The sequence below is a fragment of the Salvelinus fontinalis genome, chromosome 23 (assembly GCF_029448725.1).
Source record: "Salvelinus fontinalis isolate EN_2023a chromosome 23, ASM2944872v1, whole genome shotgun sequence".
Classification (NCBI taxonomy): domain Eukaryota; kingdom Metazoa; phylum Chordata; class Actinopteri; order Salmoniformes; family Salmonidae; genus Salvelinus; species Salvelinus fontinalis.
Window position 1 is genome coordinate 11,492,556 of NC_074687.1, and position 15,060 is coordinate 11,507,615.

A 15,060-nucleotide genomic window follows, 5' to 3' on the forward strand; every position below is an offset into this window, starting at 1 on the left:
AGCTTCCCACAATAAGTTGGGTGAATTTTGACCTATTCCTCCTGACAGAGCTGGTGTAACCGAGTCAGGTTTGTAGGCCTCCTGTCTCGTACACACTTTTTCAGTTCTGCCCACAAATTTTCTACAGGATTGAGGTCATGGCTTTGTGATGGCCACTCCAATACCTGGACTTTGTTGTCCTTAAGCCATTTTGCCACAACTTTGGAAGTATGCTTGGGTTCATTGTCCATTTGGAAGACCCATTTGGAAGACCAGTCCCTCCTGCTGCAAAGCACCTCCACAACATGATACTGCCACCCCCGTGCTTCACGGTTGGGATGGTGTTCTTCGGCTTGCAAGCATTCCCCTTTTTCCTCCAAACATAACGATGGTCATTATGGCCAAACAGTTCTATTTTTGTTTCATCAGACCAGAGGACATTTCTCCAAAAAGCGGCCTTTCAGGTTATGTTGATATAGGACTCGTTTTACTGTGGATACAGATACCTACCTGTTTCCTCCAGCATCTCCACAAGGTCCTTTGCTGTTGTTCTGGGATTGATTTGCACTTTTCGGACCAAAGTATATTAATTTCTAGGAAACAGAACGCGTCTCCTTCCTGAGCGGTACGACGACTGCGTGGTCCCATGGTGTTTATACTTGCGTACTATTGTTTGTACAGATGAACGTGGTACCGTCAGGCGTTTGGAAATTGCATGAATGAACCAGACTTGTGGAGGTCTACAATTTTTTTCTGAGGTCTTGGCTGATTTCTTTTGATTTTCCCATGATGTCAAGCAAAGAGGCACTGAGTTTGAAGGTAGGCCTTGAAATACATCCACATGTACACCTCCAATTGACTCAAATTATGTCAATTAGCCTATAAGAAGCTTCTAAAGCCATGACATAATTTTCGGGAGTTTTCTTGGAGTTTTCCAAGGCACAGTCAACTTAGTGTATGTAAACTTTTGACCCACTGGAATTGTGATACAGTGAATTATAAGTGAAATAATCTGTCTGTAAACAATTGTTGGAAAAATTACTTGTGTCATGCACAAAGTAGACTAACCGACTTGCCAAAACTATAGTTTGTTAACAAGACATTTGTGGAGTGGTTGAAAAACAAGTTTTAATGACTCCAACCTAAGTGTATGTACAGTACTATATTACTATAGTATGCATGTACAGTACTATATTATGCATGTACAGTACTATATTATGCATGTACAGTACCATAGTATATATGTAAAGTACTATATTATGCATGTACAGTACTATATTATGTATGCATGTACAGTACTATAGTACGCATGTACAGTACTATAGAATGTATGTACAGTACTATATTGTGTATGCATGTTCAGTACCAGTCAGAAGTTTGGACACACCTACTCATTCAAGGGTTTTTCTTAATTTTTTTACTAATTTCTACATTGTAGAATAATAGTGAAGACATCAAAACTATGAAATAACACATATGGAATCATGTAGTAACCAAAAAAGTATTAAACAAATCAAAATATATTTTATATTTAAGATCCTTCAAAGTAGACACTCTTTGCCTTGATGACAGCTTTGCACACTCTTGGCATTCTCTCAGCCCATCTGTAAATAGCGTATCCAACTACATCATCCCCATATTGTTTTTGTTTTTTTGCTCATTTGCATCCCAGTATCTCTACTTGCACATCTATCACTCCAGTGTTTAATTGCAAAATTGTAAATACTTCGCCACTACGGCCTATTTATTGCCTTACCTCCCTAATCGTACCTCATTTGCATACACGGTATATAGACTTTTATATTGTGTTATTGACTGTACGTTTGTTTATTCCATGTGTAACTCTGTGTTGTTGTTTGTGTCGCACTGCTTTGCTTTATCTTGGCCAGGTCGCAGTTGTAAATGAGAACTTGTTCAACTGTCCTACCTGATTAAATAAAGGTGAAATTAAAATATAAAAACATCTGGAATGCTTTTCCAACAGTCTTGAAGGAGTTCCCACATATGCTGAGCACTTGTTGGCTGCTTTTCCTTCACTCTGTGGTCCAACTCATCCCAAAACCTCTCAATTGGATTGAGGTCGGGTGATTGTGGAGGCCAGGGCATCTGATGCAGCACTCCATAACTATCCTTCTTGGTCAAATAGCCCTTACATAGCTTGGAGGTGTATTGGGTCATTGTCCTGTTGAAAAACAAATGATAGTGTGAGTAAGCCCAAACCAGATGGGATGGTGTATCGCTGCAGAATTCTGTGGTAGCCATGCTGGTTAAGTATGCCTTGAACTCTAAATAAATCACTGACAGTGTCACCAGCAAAGCACCCCCACGCCATAACACCTCCTCCTCCATGCTTTACGGTAGGAACCTCACATACGGAGATCATCCGTTCACCCACACAGCTTCTCACAAAGACACGGTGGTTGGAACCAAAAATCTCCAATTTGGACCCCAGAACAAAGGACACATTTTCACCGGTCAAATGTCCATTGCTCGTGTTTCTTGGCCCAAGCAAGTTTCTTCTTATTATTGGTGTCCTTTAGTAGTGGTTTCTTTGCAGCAAATCAACCATGAAGGCCTGATTCACACAGTCTCCTCTGAACAGTTGATGTTGAGATGTGTCTGTTACTTGAACTCTGAAGCATTTATTTGGGCTGCAATTTCTGAGGCTGGTAACTCTAACGAATGTATCCTCTGCAGCAGAGGTACGTCTGGGTCTTCCATTCCTGTGGCGATCCTCATGAGAGCCATTTTCAGCATAGCGCTTGATGAAATTTTCAAAGTTCTTGACATTTTCCGTATTGACAGACCTTCATGTCTTAAAGTAATGATAGACTGTTGTTTCTCTTTGCTTATTTGAGCTGTTCTTGCCATAATATGGACTTGGTCTTCTACCAAATAGGGTTCTCTTCTGTTTACCCCCCTACCTTGTCACAACACAAGCGATTGGCTCAAACGCATTAAGAAGGAAAGAAATTCCACAAATTAACTTTTAAGAAGGCACACCTGTATATTGAAATGCATTCCAGGTGACTACCTCATGAAGCTGGTTGAGAGAATATCAAGAGTGTGCAAAGCTGTCATCAAGGCAAAGGGTGGCTATAAAATATATTTTGATTTAACACTTTTTTGGTTACTACATTATTCCATATGTGTTATTTCGTAGTTTTGATGTCTTCACTATTATTCTACAATGTAGAAAATAGGTAAAAGAAAAGAAAACCCTTGAATGAGTAGGTGTTCTAAAACTTTTGACCGGTAGTGTATGCATGTGCAGTACTATTTTATGTATGTAACATGAAATATGTCATCATGAAAACAAGTAGCACTGTGGGAATAGAAAAAATACAGTTCCAAAAGTGTTGGGAGAGTGACACTCATTTGTTGTCGTTTTGGCTCTGTACACCAGCACTGGATGATACAACAACAAAAAAGTATACAATGACTATGAGGTTAAAGTGCAGAATGTCAGCTTTAATTTGAGGGAATTTTCATTCATATCGGGGGAACCGTTTAGAAATTACAGCACTTTGTGTATATATAGGGGATCAAAAGTATAGACAAAAATTAACTTGTATGTGTTTTAAAGTAGTAAAAAGTGAGGTATTTTGTCCCATATTCATTGCACTTAATGACTAAATCAAGCTTGTTGTGACTCCACAAATTTGTCAGATGCATTTGCTGTTAGTTTTGGTTGTGTTTCAGATTATTTTTGTGCGCAATAGAAATGAACGGTAAATTATGTATTGTGTCATTTTGGTGTACAAAACGTCACGCCAGGGTAAGCTTAGACAAAACACAGCCCTTATCGTAAGTCAATGCGTGCGAGAAATATGGGACCAAATACTTTTACTACTTTAATACAAATAACAGTTCATCTGATATGGATGAAAATACTCTCAAATTAAAGCTGACAGTCAACACTTTAACTTTGTAGTGATTGTATCATTTCTCATCCAAAGTGCTTGAGGTTGCTTACCTTTTCAAAATGAACAGGCGGTTGTTTTGACTCTGGTTTGTAGGCCAACATGGAAGGTGGCCCCACATTAGGTATACCATACAACTCATTTTCCTTCTCCATATCTGTCTCTTCATTCTTCCACAGAGGACACAAAACTTATACTGTTATACCATTATACCATATAAATTCTTCAGTTTGTTGTGATCTATTTTCAGTTTGTTGGATTGGTAGTAAATTGGTTGATTGAATAGCCTACTGTAATTAAACTGTTTTCTATTAACTAATCATATACCATAGGCTACATACATTAGCCTACCTTAACCTCTGAATCTGGCCCAATAACTATACTCTGGGGGACTGTCTGTGATGAGGCTTTTGGCTCAAACCTCTCCACTTCACTTTGAACTACGAGAGAGAAAATAACTGTAGGAAGGTGCTGACAGATGTTTGAGTCGTCAGAGGAGGAGGGCAGCAGAAAGGTGTGACGCATTCGAACCCAAAACCCATCGGACATTCTGACTACCTTGACAGCTGTCTGTGAGTGCCTGCTCCACCCACTCCCAGTCTGTCTGGGTGCTGGCGCTGACTATGGTGATGGAACTGCCATCCAGCACGTGGACCTCTATGAACTCTGCTGTGGTAGAATCACTCCTTGGCAGCGTGCTGGATGGTGTAGGGACAAAGAGGGCCTGCTCTTCAAGCATGTTCAGACCATGGTCAAAATAGTTTCAAGTGCATGCCAATTTTGTTATGAAATGCAATAGTTGTTAATAATTGTATGACAATGATGTGAATACTTAGGCTACTGGGGGAAGGTAGCAACGCTGCTACCTCGCTCTCCAAAGGTGCATGAATTGAGGAGCAAACTGAAGTGAAGAAGAAACTGAGGAACTCTCGGAGGGCAGTGGAGGTGTATACAAATTGCTTCATTGCTCAAAGTAAAATGAACTCATTTCCACCCTTCATCAGGGCCAGGATTTGGCCTACTTCACTGATTAAGAAAATAAAATGAAGGAGGATTTTATACATTTCAAAATGCCCTCTATGGGTTCAGGGATCAATCACAACGGGAATACCAAAAAAACATGATGAGATTGGTACAAATTCTGACCAATATATTGTGTGTGCAACTCATTTGCCAATCACATCATGTTTTGTTTTTTGCATGCCGATTGTACCTGGACCACTTTAAAATAATATTTAAAATCCTCCTTCATTTTTATCATCAGCATATGAACTTAATGAAGGCGAATGGCTGAAGCGTGGTTGGTTTAAATCACTTGTGTCCAGTTCCACTGTCCTCCAACAGGCTACCTGGGCTAAACCCTACCAGCATATTGGCTACATATCTCTCTAAAAATCTCTCATTGAACCTGAAATAATACAAAATGTCTTACATTAGAACTTTTTCATCTGTGCTCAAAGTAGTCCTGGCATGGCTCTTTATTGTTTTCTCACCTAGCATTGCACAGCGAAGGAAACGTTAAGTAGGCTATCTGCTTCTGAATGTTACAATACAACGAGAAGATAGCATGTTCACTATCTCATCAGTGAGCTAGACTACTCACCCAATTCACAGACTTTCCAAATGTCATCCGACGCCATACGTGGGCAAATTTCAATGTTGTCAGATACACTTGGATACCTGTCCGTCACAAGATTTGCAACGGGGTCTTTCTGATTGTCACAGGTCAACTGGCCCACTGGTTGTTGCACGTTTTCCGCTAAGAACCGAGGGGCAGTAAGGTCAGTCGTGTTGTCCAGAATCTTGAATTATTGCGCAACACCAGCATCTGTCGGCGGCACCCCACTCACAGTGACAGGGTTTTATGGGGTAAGTGGCACCCACATGAAAATAAATAGCGCCTGTTCAATGACAAATACTAGTGAAATCATGTATAAACTTTCGAGGCATCAATTGAATGACGTGTTATTGTTTTTCCTATGTCATGATGTCAATGAGATATATGGATTTTTGATCAAATACATGGCAACAACTTCGTGTGCATTTTATTATTACATCATATGAAATGTAGAACTCAGTGATGCCCTTTAGGTCTAAGCATAGACATCCTGTTCAATTATTAGAGGGGCTATGTCATAAACCCTAAAAGTTCCAGAATGGGGTGAAAATGTCAGTAGAGGCATAATCCCGATTCTACTTATGCAGGAAAATGAAAGTAAGGAGTGTGATATTCAGAAATTGTGTAATAGCATTATTGTCAACTCAAAATATTGTTATATATTTATAAATGCCAATTTTCTGAATATATAGCCTCTAAAATATATGTAAAAAGACCATAAATGTCAAAAATGTTGTAGTGCATGGCTGTGGATTGACTGCCTTATTTGAATGGAATGTTGGCAGTTAATTTGAACAATTAATGGAATCATCCGTCTAAAACAGGCTGGCTAGCTAGATAAAAGACAGTGCAGATAAATTCTCCTAATAAATTATTTTACACAATGTCTTATCACAGCACTGGCAAACCATGGTTGGCAACTCCCTGAACGTAATGGCCGACTTTTATCCTATCATAAGAAGGTTCAGGTCCATATCATGTCTAGTATTCAAATTCATAATTATATAAGTCCCTATCCTCTCAAGATAGAGACTTGTTTCAATGTCAAAGATCATAATAGGATTCGCATTTGTCACAAATATAACTACTGGGTCAGTGTGTCCCTAAAAGTCCTTTTAATCATTGCTGTTTTTTGTATTTGTATGTACAATGGTAAGACAACCATTGGATTTAGAACAGAGCTGTAACTTGTATAGAGTCATCTGCTGAGTACAAGACTTCAGTGAAACCCTGTCATCCAGAATGATGCACCAAGAGCAGTAATGTGGTGACAGATTGATGACTAACCATGCCAATAAAATCTCGGTCTATAAAAACCTTAATCTGCCTTAGCTAAGCCACAGACTGCATGTGTAGACTACAATTGCCACTGCATTGTGGAGGAAAAATTTGATGCTGGATCGATTGGCGTGTACAGTAGGTAATCTGACATTTTTTCAATGTTATCTATAATTTCACAGACAATCATCAATGCTTCTTGTTGTAATCAATAGACTTTACACCACATTGATTCATTTTTTGGTATCACTCCAGGCTGTAATGTGTCCAGTAATGATTTCCATTCTCATTTGCAGACTACTTCCCGGGGATAAATTGCAGGGCCTTTTGAGCAAATCATCTACGATGGAAATTGTAACTCTTGTTCTGTCTCTGCTGCTTACCAATGGAATGGTTTTAATCAGTGCAGCGACCAATGATCAGAATCCACAAGCAGCTCCTACTATTGAACTCTTTGCAACTGCCTCTTCGGATGCTGTAGAGCTTACAGAGGACCACAAATCCAATGGTTCTGTTCCCTTGTTCAAAACAGCAGGACGAAACACCCGACCCCATCCCATGTGCTTAGTGTCGACTGGAATCAGAGACACTTTCAAATACATCAGTACTGTGGTGTCTGTTCTTGTATTCATCGTTGGACTAGTTGGAAATTCAACACTCTTGAGAATCATATATGAAAACAAATGTATGAGAAGTGGACCTAACATTCTCATTGCCAACCTTGCTTTGGGAGACCTGCTCCATATTGTGATAGATATTCCAGTCAATGCTTACAGGGTGAGTTATTAGCAGTGTGGGGTGCAGTGATCTGTCTATCCTGATCTATCAAATCGGGTTTTGTATTATTGAGTACACATTGATTTGTAATATAATATTGACATGTTGTTGTTGCAGCTCATGGCTCAGGACTGGCCGTTTGGTTTGGCGCTCTGTAAACTAATCCCTTTCATCCAGAAAACCTCTGTTGGAATCACAGTGTTGAGTTTATGTGCCTTGAGCATTGACAGGTGAGAGGTATGACAGGTGAGAGATATGACAGGTGAGAGGTATGACAGGTGAGAGGTATGACAGGAGAGAGGTATGACAGGTGAGAGGTATGACAGGTGAGAGATATGACAGGTGAGAGGTATGACAGGTGAGAGATATGACAGGTGAGAGGTATGACAGGTGAGAGGTATGACAGGTGAGAGGATTACACCTTCAGTTCACATTTCTGTTTCAAGATAGTTGGACATGACTGTATTACTTAGATTTTACAAGGCAAAACCAGAGAATAGAATACAAAAGGTTATATGAAGAGTAACATGGTTAGAGTTGGCCGATGTCTACATTTCAACAAATATATTTATTTGAAGTAGGCCCTGAAATTCCCTTTCATTGTAATATGATTTTTGTTTTATTGTTATGAACAAAACGCTCCCTAGCCACATAATTTCCTTGTTAATTTTCTAGGTATCAAGCTGTTGCATCCTGGAATCGAATCAAAGGCATTGGGGTTTCAACCTGGACAGTAGTGGAAATAACTTTGATATGGGTGATATCAACATTCCTGGCTGTGCCTGAAGTTGTCGGCTTTGATATCATAACGATGGAGTATAAAGGACAGCATCTGACAGTATGTCTGCTTCACCCCATACAGACCAATCAGTTCATGCAGGTAATGTCAGTCCTGAGAACATGCAGTAATATAGAAAAATAAAAGGTCAATAATGTGTTTTCATTTGGTTTTCTTTAGATAATAAATGAAAATGACAGATTGATTATATAATGCAGCTAGTGAGGTGTGCTTATCATCACATTCCAGTAGGTAGAAAAACCCGAAAACCACAATACTAAACACTATATTTTTCCATAAGTTTTATAAATCAGCAAAAGACTGGTGGCTCTTCGGTTTCTACTTCTGCACGCCGCTGGCTTGCACGGCTTTCTTCTACACCCTAATGGCCCGGAAAATGTTGAGGAAGAATGAGAATACCCTGGGGAACTACATCGTACAGGTGATTACAGCTCTGGTACTAGAGAGGTATTAGATGTACAGCCTTTTGCTCCAGACCAGTAGTAAAACACGCTGGTTCCACTAATCATGGTCCAGACCAGCAGTAACACAGCTGGTTCAACTAATCATGGTCCAGACCAGCAGTAAAACACACTGATTCAACTAATCATGGTCCAGACCAGTAGTAAAACACACTGATTCAACTAATCATGGTCCAGACCAGCAGTAAAACACACTGATTCAACTAATCATGGTCCAGACCAGCAGTAACACAGCTGATTCAACTAATCGTGGTCCAGACCAGCAGTAAAACACACTGATTCAACTAATCATGGTCCAGACCAGCAGTAAAACACACTGATTCAACTAATCATGGTCCAGACCAGCAGTAAAACACACTGATTCAACTAATCATGGTCCAGACCAGTAGTAAAACACGCTGATTCAACTAATCATGGTCCAGACCAGCAGTAAAACACGCTGATTCAACTAATCATGGTCCAGACCAGCAGTAACACAGCTGATTCAACTAATCATGGTCCAGAGCAGCAGTAAGACACGCTGATTCAACTAATCATGGTTCAGACCAGTAGTAACACAGCTGATTCAACTAATCATGGTCCAGACCAGCAGTAACACACGCTGGTTCAACTAATCATGGTCCAGACCAGCAGTAACACACGCTGGTTCAACTAATCATGGTCCAGACCAGCAGTAAGACACGCTGATTCAACTAATCATGGTTCAGACCAGTAGTAACACAGCTGATTCAACTAATCATGGTCCAGACCAGCAGTAACACACGCTGGTTCAACTAATCATGGTCCAGACCAGTAGTAACACAGCTGATTCAACTAATCATGGTCCAGACCAGCAGTAACACAGCTGATTCAACTAATCATGGTCCAGACCAGTAGTAACACAGCTGATTCAACTAATCATGGTCGAGACCAGCAGTAACACAGCTGGTTCAACTAATCATGCTCCAGCCCGAAGACGATGATATGTTGATTATTTTAAACAAATGTGTTAGTGCTGGGGTGGAATAAAAGCCTGCACATCCCAGTATCTTTCCTGGACCGGACATGGAGTCCCATGGTGCAGTATAGACATTGTAGTGCTAGCGCTGTAATGTCGTTATTTTTTTATGATGTCAATAAAATGTCTAAGATAAATCTCCTTATCTGTTTTCACCCAGAGACGAGAAGTGGCCAAGACGGTGTTTTGCTTAGTGTTTGTGTTTGCTCTCTGTTGGTTACCACTGTACCTGAGCAGAATCTTAAAACTCACCATTTATGACGAGAAGGATTCTAAAAGGTGTCAGCTACTGAGGTAAGAAAGGATACATTAAACTGTCACTGCTGTTTTCAATTGTGGTATGTGTTACTGACCTGATCCTCTCATCCTTTTCAGTGTTTTTCTTGTCCTGGACTATATTGGCATTAATATGGCATCGCTGAACTCCTGCATCAACCCCATCGCTCTGTACATGGTCAGCAAACGATTCAAAACATGTTTCAAGGTAAGATTTAATATAATCTTCCTCATTGTTTGTTATATCAGTTCTGACACACACGAGACCGAGGTAGGTAAAGGATGAAGTCTGACGATGTGACACAACGTGCTTTATGGACTATATGTTCAAGTCATTTCTGACTCGTTGACTTTTAACAGTTAAACTTGTGAGGGCAATTTTTTATTTATTTTTTATTTTTTTTATTTTACCGTTATTTTACCAGGTAAGTTGACTGAGAACACGTTCTCATTTGCAGCAACGACCTGGGGAATAGTTACAGGGGAGAGGAGGGGGATGAATGAGCCAATTGTAAACTCAATGACTTGACTTGAGGTGGGTAAAGAACGCAGTCCTTTGAAAACAGTGACCAGAGCTGAACTAGACACCAGACAGGTCATAGCTGAATCAGCAACACTCATAGCTAAGGTTTAATCTAAGGGCATTCACAGTGCTGCTAGTTTGCATTTTAATCTAAGAGCATTTACAGTGCTAGAATTCAAAGTTAAACGTGGATATCTGAGCATATTTATAGCAATCTTGGCAGCCCAGAACCAACATCTCTGGCCAACTATGTTACGCCTGTCCGCAACATATTCATTGATCGTTTTGTGTTTTTGACTGTATTTGAAAATGATTTATTGTCCTTTGGACTTCTCTAACTCATTGTCTTTTTGTCTGTCCCTTTAGAAACGCCTATGTGGTTGGTGCATACATCCTGAAGTATTGATGCTTGAAGAGGTGCCGTCTATCTTGAAGTCAAAGAAGCAGGACCAGGCCTCTAAGCAAAGCAACATTAGAGCTAATAAGCCCACCTCCACTTGAGTAAGATGACACTTGACTGTGTAAACAATATATTACTATGATATATGCACAGATATAAAAAAAATATAATAATAAATGCTCAGTTGTAGTGTGTCTATGGATGTTTCCCTGTAATAATTAACTCATTTTTAATTAATGTAATTTCAGTGTGAGGGTCTATACATGACCTATAGTCTTAGGCTCTGCCTCAATGTCTTTATTGGTTCTGTAGACTCTGACTCAATAGACAATGTAATGTACCGTCATTAGTGTTATAGAGTTGCTTAGTAACAAATCCTGTGGCATTGTCTGTTGTGAGCTTGTTATCAGTAGAACATCTGCTTATGATATGACACACTCAGACAAAGAGAGTCAGACAGTTCTGACTCTGTTCCCTCGGGCCTTGAATCACTCCCAACTACGTACGTCATGTTTCACCTATATCATACACACTGTAAGTTTATATGCCCTGGCCCGTAACATGTTTACCTGGAAAACTTTGCCTCTAGGCACTTAGTCTTGACACATATCCAGCATTACACGCTCTTACCACCTGTAAAGAGATTACCCAATTACATAGAAATACTGCTTGTTTTTTTTTAAAGAAATTTAATGAGAATTTAAAAAAAGCTTATAACCAAATTAGTTCTCCTATTCAATATCAAAACTGTGTCAGAGAGGGCATGACAAATTATTAGGACACAAATGTATATTTCCGTCTCTCTGAGAGAAAGCCGTCCCCTCACATGTTGCTCCTTTAGTTCCTAAACCTATCGCATCCAAGACACCAGTGGATTCTGCCTTCACTGCTGAATGACTGATTGATGGTGGCCTATTTGTAACGCATTGTTAGATGTGTAATGAATGGAGACACTTTATAAAAGACCTGCGAGTGGAAAATAAGGAAACGGAGATGACAGAATGGGGTCAGAAGGAGGGGTGAGGGAAGAGTTGAGCACCTGATGGGTCCTGTCACAGGACAAGGCAAGCACAGATAGGAAGTATTTCTTCCATCCAATATCTTATCAATCTAGTGAACTATTTTAGGTAGGAATTATATTCCACCTCGTAGCGTAGAGAGGGAAGCCTTCTAGAGAGGGAAGCCTTCTAGAGAGGGAAGCTGACTTTCAACCTGTTATGAAAATATAGTAATTCGTTGTCAGGGCCAGATCATTTTAATGGAATATAATAATGCTCCGTACGATAGTTTCTGTACTGTAACTACCTGACTGTATGTACAGTATGGGAATTATTTATAAGGATGTCAATTAATTGCATTTTCCTTTATGTTTTTTGGAGATATGATGATTTATACCCAGACATATTAAACAGCATCCATGAATCAAATAACGGCTAACAAATTTGATTTATGTAAGATATTGCTAGAAGTCACTCTTATGGTCCCATACAGTTTCTTGTTTTTTGTTCTTTAGATCTTTTAATGAACGTAAACGTCAAACACATTCCTATTTATACATTACGTTGTTATCACCTTTTTATCCTTCTTCATAAGTGTCAGAACACAACATAGTTTCCTCCTTTGTCTCTCGTCTCTGCCCATTTTCAACATATCCACCACTGACAGACTGAACTGAATCAATCTCAACACAGGGACTAACAAAATCCCCGTTGAAATAGAAAACAGATCAATTCTCACCAAACATCAGTATGAAAAGTCTTATTCATAATCTCCTAAATGATATCATCATTATGCAATTACAGGCTCATTTGAACATCCTATTCAATCTATGCATTACATTCATGATTAACATATTGTGTGTTCCTAGTAGTGAATAAAGGGAAGAGGGGGGGGGGGGGGGGGGGGGGAGCGTACCTTCCAACCCACACTGCTTTGATATCTGCTGTGTTAGACTCCTGCACTTCATCTTCTGTTGTCACGTTGGAGCTGCTGTAGCGCTTTGCCAGCCTGGCACACATGGTGATGCGGGTGCCCAGACACCGGAGTCATGGAAAACTCCTTTTCAACAGAACCAATGAATGTTGTTTTGATCTCAGAGACGATCTGGAATAGCAACTGATCTGATTTGAATATCACACATAACATCTAAAATAACCGTCTATATGTGGACATCTAAAATAACCGGCTATACTTAGACATCTAAAATAACCGGCTATACTTGGGCATCTAAAATAACCGGTTATACTTAGACATCTAACATAACCGGCTATACTTGGACATCTAAAATAACCGGCTATACGTGGACATCTAAAATAACCGGCTATACTTAGACATCTAAAATAACCGGCTATATGTGGACATCTAAAATAACCAGTTATACTTAGACATCTAAAATAACCAGTTATACTTAGACATCTAAAATAACCGGCTATATGTGGACATCTAAAATAACCAGTTATACTTAGACATCTAACATAACCGGCTATACTTGGACATCTAACATAACCGGCTATACTTGGACATCTAACATAACCGGCTATACTTGGACATCTAACATAACCGGCTATACTTGGACATCTAACATAACCGGTTATACTTGGACATCTAACATAACCGGCTATACTTGGACATCTAACATAACCGGTTATACTCGGACATTTAAAATAACCGGCTATACTTGGGCATCTAAAATAACCGGTTATACTTGGGCATCTAACATAACCGGCTATACTTGGACATCTAACATAACCGGCTATACTTGGACATCTAACATAACCGGCTATACTTGGACATCTAACATAACCGGTTATACTCGGACATTTAAAATAACCGGCTATACTTGGGCATCTAAAATAACCGGTTATACTTGGACATCTAAAATAACCGGTTATACTCGGACATCTAAAATAACCTGTTATACTTAGACATCTAAAATAACCGGTTATACTTGGACAACTAACATAACCGGCTATACTTGGACATCTAACATAACCGGCTATACTTGGACATCTAACATAACCGGTTATACTCGGACATTTAAAATAACCGGTTATACTCGGACATTTAAAATAACCGGCTATACTTGGGCATCTAAAATAACCGGTTATACTTGGACATCTAAAATAACCGGTTATACTCGGACATCTAAAATAACCTGTTATACTCGGACATCTAAAATAACCTGTTATACTTAGACATCTAAAATAACCGGTTATACTCGGGCATCTAAAATAACCGGTTATACTCGGACATCTAGAATAACCGGTTATACTTGGGCATCTAAAATAACCGGTTATACTCGGACATCTAAAATAACCGGTTATACTTAGACATCTAAAATAACCGGTTATACTTGGGCATCTAAATAACCGGTTATACTCGGACATCTAAAATAACCTGTTATACTTAGACATCTAAAATAACCGGCTATACTTGGACATCTAAAATAACCGGCTATATGTGGACATCTAAAATAACCAGTTATACTTAGACATCTAAAATAACCAGTTATACTTAGACATCTAAAATAACCGGCTATATGTGGACATCTAAAATAACCGGCTATACTTGGACATCTAAAATAACCGGCTATACTAGGACATCTAAAATAACCGGCTATATGTGGACATCTAAAATAACCGGCTATACTAGGACATCTAAAATAACCGGCTATATGTGGACATCTGAAATAACCGGCTATGCTAGGACATCTAACATAACCGGCTATACTAGGACATCTAAAATAACCGGCTATACTTAAACATCTAAAATAACCGGCTATACTAGGACATCTAAAATAACCGGCTATATGTGGACATCTAAAATAACCGGCTATACTAGGACATCTAAAATAACCGGCTATATGTGGACATCTAAAATAACCGGCTATACTAGGACATCTAAAATAACCGGCTATATGTGGACATCTGAAATAACCGGCTATGCTAGGACATCTAACATAACCGGCTATACTAGGACATCTAAAATAACCGGCTATACTTAAACATCTAAAATAACCGGTTATACTTA

The 15,060-nt window shown here is 39.3% G+C and overlaps 1 protein-coding gene across 2 annotated transcripts; it reads left to right on the forward strand.

Annotated features, from left to right (window-relative positions):
- The first annotated feature begins 6,289 nt into the window (after positions 1–6,289).
- On the forward strand, positions 6,290–12,892 carry LOC129820848 (endothelin receptor type B-like). 2 transcript variants are annotated; one of them, XM_055877882.1, is made up of 8 exons: positions 6,290–6,940; positions 7,095–7,575; positions 7,693–7,805; positions 8,251–8,455; positions 8,655–8,795; positions 9,993–10,126; positions 10,208–10,316; positions 10,998–12,892. In XM_055877882.1, exons 2-8 carry the CDS (start codon positions 7,144–7,146, stop codon positions 11,130–11,132), a joined length of 1,269 nt encoding a protein of 422 aa, XP_055733857.1. In that variant the 5' UTR covers positions 6,290–6,940; positions 7,095–7,143; the 3' UTR covers positions 11,133–12,892. The 2 variants fall into 2 exon arrangements, with proteins under 2 accessions (XP_055733857.1, XP_055733856.1); XM_055877881.1 differs by having other exon boundaries at positions 6,290–7,575.
- Positions 12,893–15,060: the final 2,168 nt, after the last annotated feature.